The following is a 23,337-nucleotide window of genomic DNA, read 5'->3' as shown; positions in this document are numbered from 1 at the left end:
CTCTCCACCTTCACCACCTACCCACCTTCACACCTACACCACCTTCACCACCTTCACCACCTTCACCACCTTCACCACCTACACCACCTTCACCACTTCACCACCTTCACCACCTTCACCACCACACCACCTTCACCACCTTCACCACCTTCACCACCACACCACCTTCACCACCTTCACCACCTTCACCACCTTCACCACCTTCACCACCTACACCACCTTCACCACCTTCACCACCACACCACCTTCACCACTTTCCACCTTCACCACCACACCACCTACACCACCTTCACCACCTTCACCACCTTCACCACCTACACCACCTTCACCACCTTCACCACCTTCACCACCTTCACCACCACACCACCTCACCACCTTCACCACCTTCACCACCACACCACCTTCACCTTCACCACCTTCACCACCTTCACCACCTACACCCCCTTCACCACCTTCACCACCTTCACCACCTTCACCACCTCACCACCTTCACCACCTTCACCACCTTCACCACCACACCACCACACACCACACCACCTTCACCACCTTCACCACCTTCACCACCCTGACCAACCACACCCTTCACCACCTTCACCACCTTCACCACCACAACAACCACACCACCTTCACCACTTTCACCACCTTCACCACCACACCACCTTCACCACCTTCACCACCCACACCACCTTCACCACCTTCACCACCTTCACCACCTTCACCACCACACCACACCACCTTCACCACCTTCACCACCTTCACCACCCTGACCAACACACCACCTTCACCACCTTCACCACCTTCACCACCACAACACCACACCACCTTCACCACTTTCACCACCTTCACCACCACACCACCTTCACCACCTTCACCACCACACCACCTACACCACCTTCACCACCTTCACCACCTTCACCACCTTCACCACCACACCACCACACCACCTTCACCACCTTCACACCTTAACCACCACACCACCTTCACCACCTTCACCACCTTCACCACCTTCACCACCTTCACCACTACACCACCTACACCACCTTCACCACCTTCACCACCTTCACCACCTTCACCACCACACCACCACACCACCTTCACCTTCACCACCACACCACCACATCACCACACCACCTTCACCACCTTCACCACCTTAACCACCTTCACCACCACACCACCACACCCCACCACCTTCACCACCTTCACCACCTTCACCACCACACCACCACACCACCTTCACCACCTTCACCACCTTCACCACCTTCACACCACACCACCACACCACCTTCACCACCTTCACCACCTTCACCACACACCACCACCACCTTCACCACCTTCACCACCTTAACCACCACACCACCACCACCTTCACCACCTTCACCACCTTCACCACCACACCACCTTCACCACCTTCACCACACACCACCTTCACCACCTTCACCACCTTCACCACCTTCACCACCTTCACCACACCACCTTCACCACCTTCACCAACACACCGCCTTCACCACCACACCTTCACCACCTTCACCACCACACCACCTTCACCACCTTCACCACCTTCACCACCTCACCACCTTCACCACTTCACCACTTTCACCACCTTCACCACCACACCACCTTCACCACCTTCACCACCACACCACCTTCACCACCACACCACCCCACACCTTCACCACCTTCACCACCTTCACCACCTCACCACCACACCACCACACCACCTTCACCACCTTCACCACCTTCACCACCACAACACCACACCACCTTCACCACTTTCACCACCTTCACCACCACACCACCTTCACCACCTTCACCACCACACCACCTACACACTTCACCACCTTCACCACCTTCACCACCTTCACCACCACACCACCTTCACCACCTTCACCACCACACCACCTACACCACCACACCACCTAACCACCTTCACCACCTTCACCACCTTCACCACCTCACCACCTTCACCACCTTCACCACTTTCACCACCTTCACCACCTTCACCACCACACCACCTTCACCACCTTCACCACCACACCACCACACCACCTTCACCACCTTCACCACCTTCACCACCCACCACCTTCACCATCACCACCACACCACCTTCTCCACCTTCACCACCTACACCACACACCACCTTCACCACCTTCACCACCACACCACCTTCACCACCTTCACCACCTTCACCACCTTCACCACCTACACCACCTTCCCACCTTCACCACCTTCACCACCTTAACCACCACACCACCTTCACCACCTTCACCACCTTCACCACCACCACCACCTTCACCACCTTCACCACCTTCACCACCACAACCACCTACACCACCTTCACCACCTTCACCACCAGCACCACCTTCACCACCACACCACTTCACCACCTTCACCACCTTCACCACCACACCACCTTCACCACCTTCACCACCACACCACCTTCACCACCTTCACCACCTTCACCACCTTCACCACCTTCACCACCACACCACCACACCACCTTCACCACCTTCACCACCTTCACCACCAGCACCACCAACCACCACACCACCTTCACCACCTTCACCACCTCACCACCTTCACCACCACACCACCACACCACCTTCACCACCTTCACCACCTTCACCACATTCACCACCACACCACCACACCACCACACCACCTTCACCACCTTCACCACCTTCACCAACACACCGCCTTCACCGCCTTCCCCACCTTCACCACCAGCACCACCTTCACCACCACCCCTATTACCATCACCACCACCTTCACCACCACACCACCTTCACCACCTTCACCACCTTCACCACCTTCACCACCACCCCTATTACCATCACCACCACCTTCACCACCACACCACCTTCACCACCTTCACCACCTTCACCACCTTCACCACCACCCCTATTACCATCACCACCACCTTCACCACCACACCACCTTCACCACCTTCACCACCTACACCACCTTCACCACCTTCACCACCTTCACCACCTTCACCACCACACCACCTTCACCACCTCACCACCTTCACCACCACACCACCTTCACCACCAGCACCACCATACCGCCTTCACCACCACACCACCTTCACCACCTTCACCACCACACCACCTTCACCACCACCCCTATTACCACCATCACCACTATTACCATTGCCACTGCCAGCTATAACCAGCGGTACTATTATTACTTCTGCTCCTCTGCAATGCTCTGAGAGGCTATGAATTTAACAGTTATTGGGATGGATTTATTGTTCATTATTCTATAACCTACCTGTCACCCAGAAAGACCAACAGTTTCAGTTATCATCTAAGAACTACAGAAAGTGCTGTATAAATACTGGGTAACCAACTGAATTCCCTCCTACCTCAGTGTACTGCTGAGTGACAAGCTCTGGAGTTGGCCCTAAAACCACATAAAAGTCCAGAATTCCTCCTGTGGTACGGTATGTCAAGGCAGGCAAGGGCTGGAAGGTCACGTCTGGAAATGCAGAAAATACCAATTAATATGGAAACCTTCAAGTGAGAAATCACCCCTGAAATTTATACATTCTCCTTCTTCCTATGCCTCTATTGTAGAGTATTGAGAGATGGTAATTTGTACTATACCTACACAGAATTTTAAAAGTTAAGTGAAAGTTTTCAGAGCATATGCCTGGATTTTTTTCTCTTTGAAGCACCTATTACCTTATTATATGTTTTGTCCTTCTGCTCTTTTTAAACTGCTATTATTGATTTTATTTCAGAACAGTTTAAGACATAAGAAATTGCAAAAATAGTACTAAAACTTTTCTTGGGCACTTCCCCCAGCATCCCCCAATGATAACTCTTATATAACCATTGTATGTCATCAAAACCAGGAAACCAATGTTGATATAATACTATTAACTCAGATACAGGCCTTATTCAGATTTCTCCAGTTTTCACAAGCACACTCTTTAACTCCACTTCTTGATTCCCCACCCTTTTTCCAATATGCTACTCAAATTTTCTTTACACCCTAGTACCCCAAGAGTGAGTGCTCTGATCCAAACTCTCATCACTAAGTCAGATTATATAAATGGCTCCCACTGACTAACCTCTGGGACATGGGACGTCCTTGATTTTGCTATCCCATCCTACATCGTTTATGCCAAATGAGTTAATTCTTATTACTACATTTGTTGTTGTTTAGTTGTTAAGTTGTATCTGACTCTTGTGCAACCCCATGGACTATAGTCCACCAGGCTCCTCCATCCGTGGGATTTTCCAGACAAGACTACTGGAGTGGGTTGTCATTTCCTTCTCCAGGGCATCTTCCTGACCCAGGGATCAAAGCTGTGTCTCCTGCATTGGTAGGCGGGTTTTTACCACTGAACCACCATGGAAGCCCATTACTACATGTTACTGAACTGAAATAAACAGAATGAAGAAAAAAAAGAAAAACACTGTCCACAAGATAATAATTATGACTTCAAGGGCAACATGATTGAACACATTCTGAAGTTTCTCAAGAAGGACTGATTCACAAAAACAGAGAAGATGCCAGCATCACCTTACCCATGGCATTGCTGTTCAGCAGGAGCACTCCATGGGCACTGCCATCCTCCTCCATTGCCATGTAGTAGGGGTGGACACCATAGGAGTTCTTCTTGTACTGAGAGAGTCATGGGGAGAAGGGCAGGAGGTTATAAGACAAAGATTGAAAAGAGAGATTGAGGAAAAAAAAAAAAAACTCAACAAATTGATCAATAAGGTGTGTCTAGTCTTTTCTGTGAAATAAACACGTAAGAAATAAAGGAGCCTGAGAGTTGACCTGCTTGTCTAAAAGCAGACTGTGAGCATCCGAGTGGGGAGTGGGAAGAGGAAACACCTGCTGTGTGATGTGTACACAGTGTGGGTGGACAGAAGCAACAACCCAGATCCCAAGTGCTCCACCCTTACCCCCGGGGGTTGGTCTCGGGAGAACATCCCCCACGTGTTCCATTCCAGGTCTCTTCGGAAGGCTGTGTGCTCAGTTTCCCCAAAGCCATAGAGGTACTTGGAGGGGAGGCGCGTGGAGATGCGGATGAACATGTCATTGAAGGTAAAGCCGAGGAGCTGAGAGTCCCAGCTGCAATACAAGAGGGTATGTTTAGAAAAGAAATGGGCTGTTCTAATGGCTTCAAGCAGCTAGAGTCTCAGGGAAATTGAACTCTTGATTTCCTGTGGACCTCCCACATAAAACATTAAGTCTGTACGATTAAAATAATCACAGCAGCCAGGGCTGCAAGTCCAGGAGCCAGCATCTTTCTTCTACTTTCCTTTATCACTCCCTCCCTTCAGTGGTCCCTCCAGAATACCAGATCCAATCATTTTCATCATCTCAGTTGCCCCCACTTCACAGCAACCCTAGTTTCTGCTCTTGCCCCACCAGAGTCCACTTGCTATGTAGCATCCAGAGTTATTTTTTTTAAGTATCTCACATCATGTCAACCCCTGTTTACAATTCTTCAGTGATCCTCCTTGAAGCATCTTGTGAAGTCTTCAAAGCCATTCCTGATCTGAAGCTACCTAAACCCCAGCCTCATCTCCTGCCACTTACCTCCTTATATGTGAAACTACTCCACCCACACTGGAATTTTTCCCTTTCATAAGGCAAGTTTACTCCTATTTCATGGCCTGTGCACTGACTACTCAATCTGTCTGAAATGCTGCCCACTTCTCTTATCTCCACATGGGAGGCTCCTTCTCCTCCCCAAGGTCCTATTTAAAGCTCACTTCCTTGGAGACATCAACTGTGACCATAGTATCAAAAGCAATCACCTCCCTATAATTATCAATTACCCTGTGATTTTTCTGGGCTTCCCTGGTGGCTCAGAGGTTAAAGCATCTGCCTGGAATGTGGGAGACCTGGGTTCGATCCCTGGGTTGGGAAGATCCCCTGGAGAAGGAAATGGCAACCCACTCCAGTACTCTTGCCTGAAGAATCCCATGGAGGGAGGAGCCTGGTGGGCTACAGTCCATGGGGTCGCAAAGAGTCGGACATGACTGAGCGACTTCACTTTCACTTTGTGATTTTTCCTGCATAGCGTTGTCACTATCTAAATCACTGCATATTTTAACTTAAATTATTTTTGTTATTTCCTTATTATTTTTGTCATAGAAAGAGAGACCTCATCTCCTATAACCACCTAATATGGAGAAAGCACTCCATCAACATTGGTTGAATGATGGTTGAATGAACCCCTAGGTACATGCAACTAACTCAGGAATTACTCCCAGCACACTAAATATTTCTCATAAGCATAGAAGGAAATGACTTATTCAAGAATCTGGAAATGGCTGGTGCATTGCTTTGAGCAGGGTATCTCCAAGGACACTGGACCTGGCAATGACACAGGGGATCATCAACTCCAAATCAGACTGAGAGCCACTAACATGACAGTGCCTGTACTCTTGCGGCGAATTTCAATCCCAAATGGATTCTTCTTAATGAGGACAGCATAGAGTTGCCTCTCAGAGGTGCCAGATGGAACGCTGGGTATGTTGAGAGGGACTGGAACTTCATACCGGTTGTTACTGGGATCATAAATCTAGACCAGAGGAGACAAATTTTAGGTAAATATAGTAGTCTTGAAACCTATACCCTTAGCAGAAACCTCATGTCTTTGACAAAGAGTCTGAACACTATATTTGTCTTCTTTAAGCTCATGATACTGGGAACTTAATTGGAGAACAAATTGAACAAATTGTTCAATTGAACAAATGGAACAAATTTGAAGAACAATGTCAGATTTATCATTTTGATCTGAGTCTGCCATGACTTATTTTTAAATCCTCTTACAGCAACACATTATTTTCACATTGGTTCTACCTTGGAAAATCAGTCTGGAATTTATGGATATATTCTTTATTATTTTGTTTGTGGGTGTGTCAGTGTACATGACTACCTGAAAACTTTTCTGAATTGAAAAAAATTTCTCCCTTAAAAAACATGAACTCTTCTTGATTAAAATAATCATAGATATTCTCACTAAAACCTGGGGTCTAAATTGATTCACTGTGTACCTACTATATTCCTGCCTGATTCTGTACTAGACACAAGGTTTACAAAACTGAGTAAGACACAAGGTTTACTAAACTGAGTAAGACACAGTTACTGCTTTTAAGAAATTCACATGCTAAGAAATTCACATGAAAGGTGAAACAGCATGCCCAAAACACCTGAGTGATACATACTATGTACAGCTATACAGAAGTGTTGTGAGATTATAGGGAAGGAAATGCCTATCAGTGTTTCCAGAAGACTGAGATGGTTTCATGGGGAAAGGGGCGGAATCTTCAAAGCTTTACAGCCATCAATCAAGCACAGAAAGAAAACCAAGTCATTACTGGCAGAGAAATAAATGCAAAGGCACAGAGAATTGAAAGAAAGAGGCAATTATTTTGGAGAGAGCTATTGTATAATCCAGGAGGTAGAGCAGGGAAGTGTTAAACCTGAAAAGTTGAGTGAGTTCATTTATTTCAAACCCATTAGGCACCTACCACATGCCAGTACAAAGGTGAGGATGGAAAGATACCATAGCATCATCCCTGCATTACAAAATGTGGAAGAATTCATAGTCCAGGTTGATATCAGATTATGAAGAATCTTTCAGGCAATGCACACTGACCTGAATCTTTACTTTCTCAATAAACACTGAGAACTTACTATGTTCTCGGCTTTGTGTTACATCTCAGAAGTACGAAGATGAAAGGACAAATTCTTGTCCTCGAGAAACTTATAATTCAACAGTGAAAAAGACCGTAAAAATAGCCCATCACTAATGGTACAGATGAACATATTTTCAGGGAAGAAATAGAGGCACAGACGTAGAGAATGGATGTGTGGACATGGCAATGAGGGGATGGATTGGGAGAATGGGAATGACATATACACACTACCTTGTGTAAAATAGATAGCTAGTGGGAGCTGATGTATAGCACAGGAAACTCATCTCAGTGCTCTGTGGTGACCTAGAGGGTGTGATGAATGGGAAAGAGGTCCAGGATATATGTATACATACTGCTGATTCACGTTGTTGTACAGCAGAGACTAGCACAACACTGTAAAGCAACTATATCCCCATTTTTTTTAATTACATAAATAAAAAATGAAAAGCAGACCATCACGTGTCCTGAGATGTCATTAAATCATGAAAGGAAAAGAAACCAGTACACTCTCATAGGTATTTCATATATCCCAAATTCAGTGTCCAAAACTGAATTCATCATTGTATTTTGCCTAAGCCCAAATCTTTCCTGTGTTCTCCTTCTGGTTCCCCTTCATGGATGACAGCACCATCCATGTGGAGACACAAGCTAGAAACGTGATGATCATCCTGATGTCTCTCCCTCGCTCATGGCCTGTTTGTAATCAGTCGCCAGATCCCATGATGCTACTTCTTATTCTCTTGAAGTTGTCCACGTCTCCCTCTCCTTTCTGTACCTGGTCTAAGCTCAATACCTCATCTGGATTACCTAACTGGTAGCGTCCTAACTTTTCTCCTTTTTTACCTTTGTCCTCCCGACCATTTTTCTTAAGGTAGAAACAGCAATCCTTTCAAAGTGCAGTTTAGGCCAGGCCTCACTGTCCCATCAATGGTCCCAAATTACTCTTAGGATAATGATCTAGTAAATTGTGTGTGTGCTCAGTCACTCAGTCATGTCCAGCTCTTTGTGATCCCATGGACTATAGCTCACCAGGCTCCCCTATCCCTGGAATTTTCCAGGCAAGAATACTGGAGTGAGTTGCCACTTCCTACTCTAGGGGATTTTCCCAACCCAGGGCTTGGATCTGTGTCTCCTGCATCTCCTGTATTGGCAGGCAGATTCTAGTGCCACCTGGGAAGCCCATGTAGGATAAAATATGTACATCAGCTAATTTTCAATGTGTTTTCAGTGGCTGAAAATCACTAATTTAATGTGTGCAAAAATTCACTTGTTAAAAAATCGGAAAAAAAAGCCTTCATTGTCAACAGTGCCTCAAAAGCCCATCTGAAATATCAAGACATATTTGCCTTGCTTGATACCTGCCCCAAATGGATGGAGAACAAAGCTATGAAAGTGTGTGCCAAGGACTCGACAATTTTCAATGGCTAACTTAGAAAAGCAAACCGATTGCATGGTTCTGTGATCCTGACAAGCAAAAAATAATGAAACTAAAAAAGTGCGAAGTAGGAACTTGATACATATACTGTCAACACATACCTTAAACTGCAGCATGTTATCCTTATGGTAGGTCACAGTGAGGCGCAGGGAGTTCACAGGTACTGAGGGGAAGGAGCGGGCATACAGAGAAGTCTTTAAGGAGATGACAGCTGAGGCCCCATGTGAGTCATACTGAACATCACTGACAGAGTAGAGATCATTGACGAAATAGCAAAAAGGGACTCGACGAGAACCGGACTCCTGAAAAGTGAAGGCAAATTCAGTTCAGCATAAGCTCTAGGATGACCAGATATAAAGGGGCTAGAAAATGCAATTTTCAGGGAGATAAAGATGAAATCAGTCATTTTCTTATATACTCTTTGGTAGTGACATAAGTTTTCACTCCTGGTCTCTGTGTAAAATTTTGTTGAAAAAAAAAAAAAGACCCATTTCTGTCCCATCTATTCTTCACATCCAGATAAAAACTCAGGTTACTTTGGAAGTCTGCTCTTTCTATAGATTTTAAGTAGTGATGTAGGCACTGGTGCCATGCTCATGAAATTATAGATGGAGTGTAAAGGATTTTATAAAATTACTATGAGGTACCATGTTACATGGGTCAGAATGGCCATCAGTAAAAAGTCTCAAATGCTGAAGAGAGTGTGGAGAAAAGGGAGCCCTCCTACACTGCTGGTGGGGATGTAAGTTAGTGCAGCCACTGTGGAAAACAGTATGAAGGTTTCTCAAAAGATTAAACATAGAGCTGCTGTAGGATCCAGCAGTCCCACTCCTGGGCATACATCCAGATAAAACTGAAATTCAAAAAGATGCATGTACCCCAAAGCTTATAGCTGCACTATTGGCAATAGCCAAGTCATGGTAACAATTTAAAGGTCCACAGAAAGATAAGTGGATGAAGAAGATGTGATATATAGACACAATGGAATACTACTCAGCCATAAAAAAAGAATGAAATAATGCCATTTGCAGCAACAGGGATGGAACTAGAGATTATCATACTTAGCGAAGTAAGTCAGAAAGAGAAAGACAAATACCACAAAGACATACCACTTATACGTGGAATCTAAAGTATGATACAAATGAACCTATCTACAAATCAGAAACAGACTCACAGATGTAGAGAACAGACTCACGATTGCCAAGGGGAGGTGGGGGAGGGATGGACTGGGAGTCTGGGGTTAGCAGATGCAAACTATTATATAGAAAATGGATAAACGACAAGGTCCTACCGTACAGCACAGGGGACTATATTCAATACCTTGTGATAAACCATAATGGAAAAGAATATGAAAAAGATAGTCATATATTAATATATGTATAACATAATCATTTTGCTGTACAGTAGAAATTAATACAACATGGTAAATCCACTACGCTTCAATTTAAAACAAAGTGTAGAGGATTTTCATGTATATTAACACCGTCAGCATGGTTACCTCCCAGGCACAACCGCGGGCAGTGCAGTTTTCTGCAGAAACACCAGTCTCATCAGGATAACAGTCTATTTTTTCTTCATCCCTTATCTTCACATCCCACTCCACTGTGTATGTTCCTCCCAGAACAAGATCAATTTCTGTGATAAGGGCCACCTGTAGAAATGGGGAAATATCAAGGAAATGCATCCTCAGGACAAAGACCACACAAGGTATGAGATTTCTTTCAGGAAAGAAAATAAAAATCAGACCAGTCTCTCAGGAATCCAAGTAACATAGCACTGGAGCTTCCATGAAGAGAGGGGGCGGGGAGGGGGGGGGCAGGGAGTTAGCCAATAACCACAGGGAAAATGGTGCAATTCTATCAGAATCTTGTACATAATATTTTGAAAAGAATAAGGTCAACCGCAACCTTCTGTAATCACCCTTTTCTCTCCTCCCCTGACTCCTCTTCCTCTTCCTTATTTTGTCAGGAAGACTCTCTTCCTGACAGCCCCCTTGTAGCACAGCACACACAAGCACAGGGTGTCATCCTCAGCTGAGCCCATCTTCTTGCCCTCCATCCCCCAAACCAGTATTCCCCACAGGTCTGGAGTGGGGGCAAGAACAGAGAAGTAAAAATCATATGGCCTGGGTTCTCCCCTCCATCCCACTGAGGAAACTTGGACAGATTCTTTCAAATTCCTTGGGTCTCAGTTTACCAATTACAAAACTGATATGTAGACAAAATCATATCTCCTTCCATTTTTAATATCCTAGTCTCTTCAGTGGTCCAAGCCCAGAGCCTCAAAACTTGAAACTTTCTTTGAGTTCCATTCACTAATTCAAATATTTAATTTTTTCTATGTGTTTTTCTTCTGGTTGTCTCCTTGTAAAATAGTAACTTCCATAGTGAAAGTTCTCATTTGTCTAGAGTCATAAAATCTCACACTAAGGATTATCATCCTTCCAGTCTCTCCCCAGTCTACGTTCATCTCGCATTTCCCTATACCTCAAAAACCACCACAGAACAACACTCTCACAATGGTGCATATTGATTCAAGGATCAATAGGAGACCCTTTGAGAATTAGATCACATCCTTCTTAGCTTGGCACCTAAGACCCTCCAAAAGCTGACCACAAGTTAATCTGTCCAAACTAGGCCCTCTTCCAGATGTGGGTCCTGCCTATTCCAGTTATACAGACTCACAGGCTAACAAAAGGCTTTTCTTAGTCCCAGGATTGGCTTATGCTAATACCCCAACCTTGACTGCTTTACCTATGCCAATGCCCTTTCTAGGATAATGGTGCCCATTTGTGAAACAGACTTGTAGCCACGTGCCCAATAGAAAATTCCCTTCTTACTACTTCAGTTTGGAACACCAAACATCCCAAAGAACTTTTTTGTTTTTTAATCCATGTAACACAGCTGCAGCCATTCATAGCTGAGTGCAATTCCACCGGAAGTGGCTGGCCAGGGGTTTCTTTCTTGATTTATCAGCCTACCCCTCCTTTCTTTCATCATCACCTTTCCCTTTTCCTTCCAGCTCCTTCTTCTTTGTTTTAACTTTTATTTTTTTTCCCTCTAACAAGGCTAGAGTGACTGGAATTAAGCCATCACTTCCAATCACAAGAGAAGAAAAGACCTCAACATTGACAACCCTGAGGCACTGAACCAATGCCAGAAGCTGAGCACTTCCTAAACTCTCAATACCATAAGGGAAACAAAAATCCCAGTTTGTTTAAACTACCATTTTTCTGAGTTTCCTGTCACTTGCAGCTGAACAAATCTCTACACATATGTACCGTCTTTAAGGTCCAACTCTAGACCTAATGCCCCCAAAGCTTTTGCTCAATGACTCCATTAAGCTTTGAACATGAAATTGGAAAGAATATAAGTTAACATTTCCTAAAGGTAGGATTGGGTTGCCTGTCCACCACCTAAATTCAAATAATAAAAGAATTCTTTTGTTTGTATATTTATTAATCTATTTATCAAACTGATAATTAGTTTATTTTCATATGAGCATCTTACAAAGGCCTTGCACTTTGCTGCACACATAACCAGTCATATAATACATTATTTCTAACTTTATAACGTATGCATACTCAATGTATGTTGTTAGGACAAAATGTCCAATGATACCAATATATCATTTTAGTAGAAGACAAAATTTACTTATTTGTCTCCAAATTTGGAAGGTTCCTCACAAACCATGATGACCCCACTGCTCCCTATCCCAGATTATCTTGAACCCCTGTAGAAAACAGTGTTGGGGAAAAGGATCCCTCATAATGCTAAAATTTCAGAGAAATTGATAATAACCTATTCAAGAACACTGTCTCATTAAAAGTGATGAAAAATTCTTTTATTATTATCACCTAACCAAGTAAGTAGCATTAGCTAAGCTTATCAAATTCATTGACTCAAAATATTTCCTAAGAATGTGTTGGAGTGAGAATCTAGCTCTATGGAGTAAAGAAACAAAGAAAAGCACCTGAAATTTTAAATTAACGGGAATCCCACCTCAACCCTTCTAGCACCAATCAATCGGCAGCTTTCAGACCCAGTTTTCCTCTAATCCTGTTCCCCAGACTCCTGTCTTTGCTCTTCTTTTGTTCCAGGCAGAGAGGACAGAAGACTGAAGGGCAGATAAGGGAAAAGAGAGGAAAGGACCAGTTTACTCCCTCCCAGTATCTCAGCAGCCTCTTTGTTCATCCCAGCTCTGGCTCCCTTTTTTATTTTTTTCCATCCTAACCCTCTAACTTCCCCACCTCTGACTTCAGAATGTGCCCTGGTCCTTTAGGAACCAATGCAACCTTGGCAAGGAAGAACATCTAAGCTATTTACCTGTAGGTTGGAATCGTAAGTGACATTAGGAGAAACTTGAATTGGAACACCGTTCTGTTTCACTGTAACTCTGTTAGGCTCCTGGGTTCCAAGGATTTTAATTTCTTTAAATGCTAAATTATTGGGGTCTGTGTAGGTTGATTGCAAAATCTTAACCTCCAGGCGGTTCTGCAAAACAATTAAACACAAAGATCTGCCTTGAATACACAGATGCTCAAGTCATTCAAATAGTCTGTCCTAGACCAGCTACCCAAATGGCCCTGAATGCTTCTTAGTTTTCTCTACTAATGTGTGCTTCAATACAAACTTATTTTTCCCCTGAGGCAGGGAGAAGGAGGGTGAGAGAAACACATACACACACAAAGGAATTTTTTGAAAATTCATTTTAAAAGACTGACTGCTTTGATTTATCTGTATCATCGCCTCTTTTTACTAATGTAGATAATCCAATTATTGGACATTAAGCCATAAACAGAAATGTGTCCCCCTATGGTTATAAATGAAGCTACAAATACACATATACACAAACAGATAGGAGCTAATCATCAGACCAAAGCTCTTAAGATTCATAAAAATATACTACTCACTTGGGTGACAGAGAACTCACATAAGAGATAAAGGTTGTTGGCCACAGTATCTGAAAGGAAGAGAAGGGCAAGTCAGACTCTGCCCAATACAGAAAAACAGATTTCATCCTGGTGCTCCTTGAAGCTGTTATATGGAAGAAGAAAACTGACTACAAATTGGATCTGTTTCCTTTACTTTAACTTCTGTTTCCCATTGCTTTTGTTCACTAAAAGGATACTGTCTATACATAAAGGCCTGCCTCGGGGAACCCTGCCCCTACTCCTGAATGTTAAATCAAAGTGCCTTTGTTCAGGGAGACATCCTTACCCTAACAGCCGGTGAACAGCTGCAGGAAGGAAGAAATTAACATACCCCCTCTCCAAGGCTGGCCATTCCAGGAGATAAGTATAAGACTTAACGATCTTTTGACTTCTTCACCTCCTCGTCCTCTAATCTATAAAAGAACCTGACATCCAGACCTTGATATGTGGTTATTTTGAGACATTAGTCTGCCATCTTCTCCATTTGCCAATTTTCTGAATAAAGTCCTTATTCTTTGCCTCAACACCTCGTCTCCAATTTATTGGCCTGTCATGTGGCAAGCAGAGCAAGCTTGGACTCAGAAACAGAGCTTCATGTTGAGAATGACAGATTATAGATAAGAGTTTCCAAGGCTGAGCCACTATTTTGTCTTTTCCTTCCTACCTTAACCTTGAAAAGGTTCCCCCCCAAGTGCTTCCAAAGTATATGCCTCCAGTGAATCTGCTACCTAAGTTTGAGCCACAAGAATTCTTAATGACTGGAGACAGACAAATGAGCTGAGAAGTATGGCTAGAGGCAGGTGCACTAGGAAAGTGTCCTCTCACTGCCTCACTAGCATGGGCATGTTTTACATGTCCTCTATGCTTGTTCATAAGCATTTGGAGTGAAGGAAAATGCACTGAATGGCAGAAACAGCCTTGAAAACATATTTCAGGGGCTGATTGAAAATCAAATGAGAGCCTATATATATACAATATAGCTGGCCAGTGGAAGAATTCTAAGAGGTGGAGGGGAGTTTTCCTTCCATCCAAGGAAAACATCTACCATCCTTTCATCTACCACTATTCCTAAATTGCACAACCAAAACCAGAATTCTTCTCTCGAGTGATTAACGCTGCAGTGCCTGGTGAGATGTCTCCCACCACTGAATGAGCAGCAGGAGAAACTCAAAGATGCACATCTGGAAACCCCAACGTGGTGCTCACCTTTTGTTTCCCCATCATCCCAGAAAAGTTCGCCTTTTGCTTCTTTGTTCTCATCCAGGGCAATGATTAGACCGAGAGGGTTCCGTCGACTGTGGGAAACAAGATTTATGTGAGAGCCAAAGACTTGGGGCTCAAAGAATTTTGCTAAATGAGCTGTGAAGGATTCCATCAGATTTCAAGTGGGAAAGGTTCCTAGCAGCAGATGGCTCTGCTCGTCTTCAGGCACAAAGGCAAAATCTACAGGGGCATCATTTTCCAGAATCACTAGTGTCACAGGAGACAGAAATATGCCAAACATTGGCGAGAAACATCTATGTAGGAGGCAAGAATTTAATCACCAGAATTGCTACAATAAAAGCTGTTAATGCTGTTATTATTTTGAGTACAGACTATTAGAAGAGAAATCCTAGATGATAATTGGTTCAGCCTAATCATTTTATAGCTGATACATGCAGGGGAAGTATTCACTGAAGTCAGGAGGACATATTTTTTTCCCTACCTAAGAACAACGTTGACTCAGAAACCAAGAAAATACAATAGAATCCATCTGTAGGAGGGCAATTTTCCTAACTTGATTATTTTCAGTTCATTTTGAGACAGAAAAAGGAAACATTCTAATTATTTGCTACATAACTTAGAACAGCAGTCCCCAACCCTTTTGGCACCAGGGACCAGTTTCATGAAAGACAATTTCCATGGAGCAGGAGTGAGACAGGCGGTTTTGGGATGATTCAAGTGCATTACATTTATTGTGCACTTTATTTCTATTGTTACTATATCACCTCCACCTCAGATCATCAGGCATTAGACCCTGGAGGTTGGGGACCCCCACTTAGAAAATGAAACCCACGAAGCCAAAAAGATGCTGAAATATATGGACATAGAGACAGAGAAAAGAAGAGCAACTGCATTTGAAAATCTCTCCCTATTTCATCCTCCCCTAAACCACCTCCCAATTTCTGGCTCCTGCTGCACCCCTTACATCCCCTGTTGTATTCTTTCGCAGTCCAGCCTTCCACAGTGCCCTGTGCAAGCCAGATTCCATTATCAACAAAGTCACCTGCTTTCATTTAACACATACGTACTGAGTAGCTTTCAATGCTAGGAAGTCTAAGAGATACAAAATCAAACAGACCACAGCTCCACTGATGACCTTAAATATTGTAAGAAAGATTAAACATATTTACCAAATAATCAAAGCAGAAGGTTGAGTGGCACAAAAGTTAAAATCCTTTCAGGAGTCCATACTGATATTTCTAGCATCATGGTGGCCTAGATATGCTGGAGGATGCCATATACTCTGAAGGTGTATGTGCATGCTTAGTTGCTCATACAACTATTATATAGTAACAATATCTAGTAACAATAGATGATATAGTAACAACAACTCTTTGTGACCCCATGAACTATAACCCGTCAGGCTTCTCTTGGGATTTCCCAGGCAAGAATACTGGAGTGAGTTGCCATTTCCTACTCCAGGGGATCTTCCTGATCCAGAGATTGAACCCGCATCTCTTGCAATCTCCGGCATTGGCAGGCAGATAGATTCTTTACCACTGGGCCACCTGGGAAGCCAATAGCCTAAAGGACTTGTCCACTAAAACATTACTTGGTTCTAGATAAATTAGACACCTGATCCTTGAAGGTTGCTAATGTGAAACCCAAGGTGACAGCAATCCTCGTTTGCAACCAAAAAGAAGGCTAATCATCTCTGAAGGAATGAGACCTATAATTGGATCCTTGCAGTCACCACATTTGAAAAACAAAAAAATTACTCAACACATAAGGTAACTAGCCAGCATGAAAGATAGATGGCAAAAGCAACTAACAAGAGATTTATTAAGAGTTTACTAAGAATTTCAGATGTGTAGAGTACATCATGAGAAACACTGGACTGGAAGAAACACAAGCTAGAATCAAGATTGCCGGGAGAAATATCAATAACCTCAGATATGCAGATGACACCACCCTTATGGCAGAAAGTGAAGAGGAACTAAAAAGCCTCTTGATGAAAGTGAAAGTGGAGAGTGAAAAAGTTGGCTTAAAGCTCAACATTCAGAAAACAAAGATCATGGCATCTGGTCCCATCACTTCATGGCAAATAGATGGGGAAACAGTGGAAACAGCGTCAGACTTTATTTTTCTGGGCTCCAAAATCACTGCAGATGGTGACTGCAGCCATGAAATTAAAAGATGCTTACTCCTTGGAAGGAAAGTTATGACCAACCTAGATAGCATATTCAAAAGCAGAGACATTACTTTGCCAACAAAGGTTCGTCTAGTCAAGGCTATGGTTTTTCCTGTGGTCATGTATGGATGTGAGAGTTGGACTGTGAAGAAGGCTGAGCACCGAAGAATTGATGCTTTTGAACTGTGGTGTTGGAGAAGACTCTTGAGAGTCCCTTGGACTGCAAGGAGATCCAACCAGTCCATTCTGAAGATCAGCCCTGGGATTTCTTTGGAAGGAATGATGCTAAAGCTGAAACTCCAGTACTTTGGCCACCTCATGCGAAGAGTTGACTCATTGGAAAAGACGCTGATGCTGGTAGGGATTGGGGGCAGGAGGAGAAGGGGACGACAGAGGATGAGATGGCTGGATGGCATCACTGACTCGATGGACATGAGTCTGAGTGAACTCCAGGAGCTGGTGATGGACAGGGAGGCCTGGCATGCTGCGATTCATGGGGCTGCAAAGAGTCGGACACGACTGAGAGACTGAACTGAACTGAACTGAAGAATTTCAGAGACTAGAAATCTCAGCTGCAAAGTATAAAGTAACTATGATTGAAATACTTAACAATGTTAAGAAGGGGGAAAAATTAGCTAAGGAGTAAGAAAGTATAAATAATAAGCAGAAAGCTGTAAGTAGCAGCACTCCCTCTGCTAGAGTTTTGGGGGAGGATTTCCCACAGAAGAAATCTGAGTTTAATTTGAAAGAGCACTAAGAATGTATCAGGCAAAGAATGTTGAAAAGGACAATAAATAGAGAAGCCCAAAGGCAGGGAAAGAGGTGAGTATGTTTGGAGAATAACAAGATTTTTGGAATTGCTAATCTAAAGGTGTGTAGCAAGATGTGTCAGGAGACACGTTTGTTAACTTGAAACCAGATTATGTGGCTTTCAACACTGTGCTAATGACGGATTTTGGAGTTTAACCTGGGAAGCAATAAGTTAATATCCTCATTTTGGAAAGACAGTTTTGGTACCAGGATGCAGAACAGCATAAAGCTGAATAAAGAAAAAGAAAGCAGGTGGTACTGGGTGTATAAATATTTTCCATCAGTATTACAAAGTCAAAATTTAAAAAATTATGGTAGGAAGGAATGTTCAAAAGAAAAGGATTCCTAACCTCCAAAAAATTCCCTGTCTATTAAAAGCTAATAATTTATAGACATGAATATGAATATGAGTCTCTTTAGTATCAGATGGAATGTATAATTTGAGAATCAAAATCATCAAGGAGAAAGTAGTGACATGAAGGAGATTTGAACTGCACAGGAAATAATTTTTGAACACTGTTTTGCATCACAAGAAATGGGCTCATGGGAAGAAAGGAACAGGAAACTGAAATTATAAGGGAGTAGAAATGGACCCAACTCCCTAGAAATGGGGTGTCAGGAGCATAGCACAGTGGAATGATGGTCCAATTAAGGCAGCTGGGGAGATCAACAGGCCTCCTTTACCTGCAATAGAGATGTTCCCCAAAACATGAGACTTTCAGGGATAACACTGCAATGGTTCTAGGAAAACTAGGAAGGTTCACCACCACAGATGTCAGTATGTTTCAAGGAGACAGTCAGAAGGGTTAAGGAAGGACAGAGATTCAGGTCTTTGAAAATCCATTTGGATGCAGCTCTAAATCACAGCTTCTCCAGAAGAGGCCTAGGGAAATCTAGGGACAGAGTTTGATGACCTCACACACACACACACACACACACACACACATGCCCTTCCTCCCCACAGTCCATGCAATGCATCAACCTCTTCTACGTAGACAACAGATGGGAACAGAGATGACAGAAACCCCCGGCCACACTGTACCTGGCCACCGTGGTCGTGGCTGGCTGCTGTGTGGGGAAGATGTAGCCTCCTCGCAGGTGAAGTCCAATTTTGTCTCCAGGAAGTTCCATCTCCACTTTTTGCTTCCTCCATTTCATTTGGCCCCCCTGAGGCACACAGACAACTCAAACAAGTTGGCATGCACGCGTCACCTCTTAACCACATGCTGACTTACCTACAGCTGTCTCCTTCTCCCACCTAGCTGAATTGCTGTCTAGCCAGGCAATCAAACAAGAAAAGGGAAAGAATTTAAGAACAACAGGTTCTGGAATCCGTTGAGGGCTTGGGGGAACACAATGTCTTGCTGAGGCTATTTGACATACATTGTGGGAATTGAGCGTGCTAAATAAGAATCTGACTCAAAACCAGGCTCAAATTGTCTACCGGCCCCAGTATTTGCCCATGAGACCTTCTACTTCCATCTATATTTTATTGCTGAATAAAGTACATGGAAGTATCTTTTTCTGATTTCATCATGACTGTTGTCAAGTGACCTAGGCTCACTTTATTGACTCAGCTGTGAAATTACTACTGGAAGCACGGCAGAAACATTCCTCAGTACACAGATAGATGTTTCTCTCTGCCTAGAGGCATCCTGTCTATGCAGCTTGAAGAGTGGAGAAAAGTCAAAGCTACTTACAGTCTCATAATCATACCAGACAGCATCAGGCATGTATGCAGTCACTTTCTCTGCACCCTGAAATTAAAACAAAATCTTGTCCTTCATGGCCCAGCCTCTGAAGGACAAAAAAAATGGATTTCTTAGCATTCCCTAGGGAAATCCTTCAACATGTACTGAGAATGCATACATGGCCTTTCTTTTCTCTGTTATCAACTTGTGCTTTTCTTCTAATAGAGGCGATAACTTGGCAACTCAAAGAAAAACCCCAGGTGGAATCACATTAGGAAGAAGAATAACAATACTGAAACACATGTTGTGATAAAATAACAGTTCCAGGTTTACACTGTATACCACATTTAACTTTCCCAAGAGTCCCCAGTGATACGGGCTATTGTTATCTCACCTCACAGCTGAGGAACTAGCACGTCATTTCTCCCAGATGTCACTGGTGCCAAGTGGCAGAGGTGACAACCAACACCAAGGTCAGCCTGACCTTAGAATGAGTGCTAGGGCACTGCTCCATCCTGCCTCTCCATCACGGAGCAAGTTATGATCTGCTAGGTGAATCTGACAGTGCATAGGACTGTTCTTGATCCTGGAGTCACCCATAGATGCTTCTACATTGATTGGAAACTTGGTCAAGGACAAAAGACTCCTAGAGACAAAAATGTGTAGCTGTCTTCCCCAAACTCCAGCACACTGCCTTTAAGGCTGCCCCAGCCAGGCATGTAGGAAATGGTTTGGGAATAGGAAGAAGATACATGGTTGCAAGAAGAGAGAAGTGTGGAGTTAGCCGGAACAAAAGCAGAGATTGCCATGGTTACTCTGTGGGAACACTTGCCTCCTCCAGGACTGGGGTGATGAGGAGGCCAGGCCCCCATAAAAACTGCTGGTGCACATCCCAGGTGTTGCTGTCCTGGTAGAACCTAGACACGGAGAAATCTTCCCTGAGATCTGGGCCAGTGCTTTCTGGCGGCTCTCCCCCAAGCCTGTCTAAAACCTGCAGGCTCCCTGCCTGGGGCAAATTCTCCCAACTATTCTGTGACCCCTATTCAATCCCTAGCCCTCCCCGCACTCCTGCAGGCAGACCCAATTTCCCAGCCTCTGTACCCTCCTATGCTTCCCCTAATTTGGACAGAAATTCCTATTTCAGTACTTGTGCTGGGCGGGTTCCAGGCTATAATTCTATTTGCCATATCTCCCTTCAAAAATAAAACAAGCAGGATATTTGAAAACTTCAGCTGACTATCCAAAAACAATTGTATCTGATCACCCTCTTTCCAAAAAAAACAATTAAAAACTTTACTCTTTTCTCTTTTAGGATACCTGCGTTTTAATAGATAATTCCAGGAGATAGCAAAACCTTACCCACAAGAATAAATATATATCATAATATATATTATATATATATATATATATAATATAATACCTGAAGCCTAAAATGTCAGAAACATAAGGGAATTAACTGTGTTTTGATTTTGACAAGAAAAAGTCTCTTTATTTGTAGAGTGTAAAATTATTCTGTTAATTTTAATAAATGAGACCTAGATTCTATTTTTTTAATGTGATGTGACCAAGATTGACCTCAAAGATGTCCCCATTGATTACCAGCAAGTATATCCTCCAATATCCAGGTATTTGGCTTTCAGAACATCTGTGCTCAAAACTGTTAGAATGAATCACGTACAAGCCAATCAATAAAACTGGTTGAATTCTATGTCCAAACTGAGGCTTTGATCTAATTAACAGCAAACACTAGTTCAACCTAATACCTCTATTTTTGTGGGTCGCTTCAGTCGTGTCCAACTCTTTGCCACCCTATGGACTGTAGTCCGTCAGGCTCTTCTGTCCATGTGATTCTCCAGGAAAAAACACTGGAGTGGGTTACCATGCCCTCCTCCAGGGGATCTTCCTGAACCAGGGAATGAACCCGAATCTCCTGCGCTGCAGGCAGATTCTTTACCTACTGAGCTACCTGGGAAGGCCAGTTGAAGCAGGGTCCCCACCTAAACCACAGCCTCTGTCTCAAGCCAGCTAGCTCCACATAAGCTTCCCAGCATCATCTCAGTCCTCAGTTTCTGAACACTTCCTTCTCCTGATCCTGCGGGGGCCACTCAGGAGAATGCCAACCCCACCACAGAGCTACTCATTCTGCAGCCACTAGAGGGCCCCACAGCATCATCTCGGAAGCAAGGACAAACCCTCTCCTCGTACAAATCTCTATCCAGCGTGTATTTCCTCACAGCTGCTTCCTGCCCAAAAACAGGATTGCCTGAAGACCCCAGAGATACCTGCTGGCTAATCTGTTGAGGCATCAGTTCATACTAAACGACCCTAAGGAGAGTCTCTTAAAAGTGCTCTTTGTTAGAGTCAAATTAGATACTCACTGGGTGAAGATAAAAATTCTGATTTCTGGAAATCCTGCATAGTAGTATTCTTATCAGTGTGTAAATGACAGGCTCATTCCTAGAGCCCAAACAGGGTGCATTACAAAAACGACCATCAGCTCCAAGATATCAAAGCCTTTAAATCAATGGTCCCCAACCTTTTTGGCACCAGGGACCAGTTTTATGGAAGACAGTTTTTCCTTGGACTTGGGAGGAAGGGGTGCTGGTTTCAGGATGATTCAAACATGTTACATTTATTGTGCACTTTATTTCTATCATTATTACATCAGCTCCACTTCAGATCATCAGGTGTTAGATACCAGAGGTAGGGGACACTTGCTTCCCTTGTGGTTCAGCTGGTAAAGAATCTGCCCACAATGTGGGAGACCTGGGTTCCATCCCTGGGTTGGGAAGACCCCCTGGAGAAGGGAAAGGCTAGCCACTCCAGTATTCTGGCCTGGAGAATTTCATGGACTGTGTATGGTCCATGGGGTCGCAAAGACTGGGACTTTCACTTTCAGAGAAGCTAAGAAAGAAAGAACTTAAATGATTTGTCTAAGGTATGGAGTTAGTTGGGAGAACAAAGACCCCCAACTCCCATGACTTAGAACACTTCTCGTTCCCAAAGGGATAAGGCTATAACACTTAAATATACTTAAAATAACATTGATAGATAGGCAGTAATAGAATTGTAAATGACAAATGATTATTCAAGTTGAAAAAATATATCTGATTAACTGGATTGTTTTAATTTTCCTGCTTCCATTTGATGATACAGTCAGTTTCACTAGTTGTATTGATAAAATTCCTGTGGATTAGATGAACTTACTCATGCAGAAGGGGCCTGGCCACAGTGTCCCCGCGGCTGTGAGCACGGTAGAAGAGGGTGTAGAGATAGGGCAGAAGGGTGTAGCGGATGGTCAGGTAGTGCCTGGAGGAATTCAACAGCAGTGAGTCGGTGCCAAAGGAGGCTGGATCCTGGGCCTGGGAAGAAACAAGAGGTGGTAGCTGTCATCTGGTTTTGAT

The 23,337-nt window shown here is 43.7% G+C and overlaps 1 protein-coding gene across 9 annotated transcripts in view; it reads right to left on the bottom strand.

The window, feature by feature from the left end:
* MGAM (maltase-glucoamylase) overlaps window positions 1–23,337 on the bottom strand; it is a 100,295-nt gene that overhangs the window by 27,060 nt on the left and 49,898 nt on the right. For all 9 annotated transcript variants that reach the window (XM_044946981.2, XM_044946982.2, XM_044946986.2 and 6 more), the window contains 13 exons: window positions 23,141–23,295; window positions 20,766–20,850; window positions 19,943–19,999; window positions 19,285–19,409; window positions 15,245–15,333; window positions 14,018–14,067; window positions 13,431–13,598; window positions 10,604–10,756; window positions 9,207–9,407; window positions 6,396–6,550; window positions 4,920–5,088; window positions 4,536–4,632; window positions 3,365–3,477 (listed from right to left, as the gene is read on the bottom strand). In XM_044946981.2, the coding sequence (XP_044802916.2) occupies window positions 3,365–3,477; window positions 4,536–4,632; window positions 4,920–5,088; window positions 6,396–6,550; window positions 9,207–9,407; window positions 10,604–10,756; window positions 13,431–13,598; window positions 14,018–14,067; window positions 15,245–15,333; window positions 19,285–19,409; window positions 19,943–19,999; window positions 20,766–20,850; window positions 23,141–23,295 (1,617 nt within the window). The remainder of the gene's footprint in view (window positions 1–3,364; window positions 3,478–4,535; window positions 4,633–4,919; window positions 5,089–6,395; window positions 6,551–9,206; window positions 9,408–10,603; window positions 10,757–13,430; window positions 13,599–14,017; window positions 14,068–15,244; window positions 15,334–19,284; window positions 19,410–19,942; window positions 20,000–20,765; window positions 20,851–23,140; window positions 23,296–23,337) is intronic.

The sequence above is a fragment of the Bubalus bubalis genome, chromosome 8, assembly GCF_019923935.1.
Source record: "Bubalus bubalis isolate 160015118507 breed Murrah chromosome 8, NDDB_SH_1, whole genome shotgun sequence".
Lineage (NCBI taxonomy): Eukaryota > Metazoa > Chordata > Mammalia > Artiodactyla > Bovidae > Bubalus > Bubalus bubalis.
Note: the sequence above shows the minus strand (reverse complement) of the source record. Positions and strands in the feature narration are given on the sequence as shown.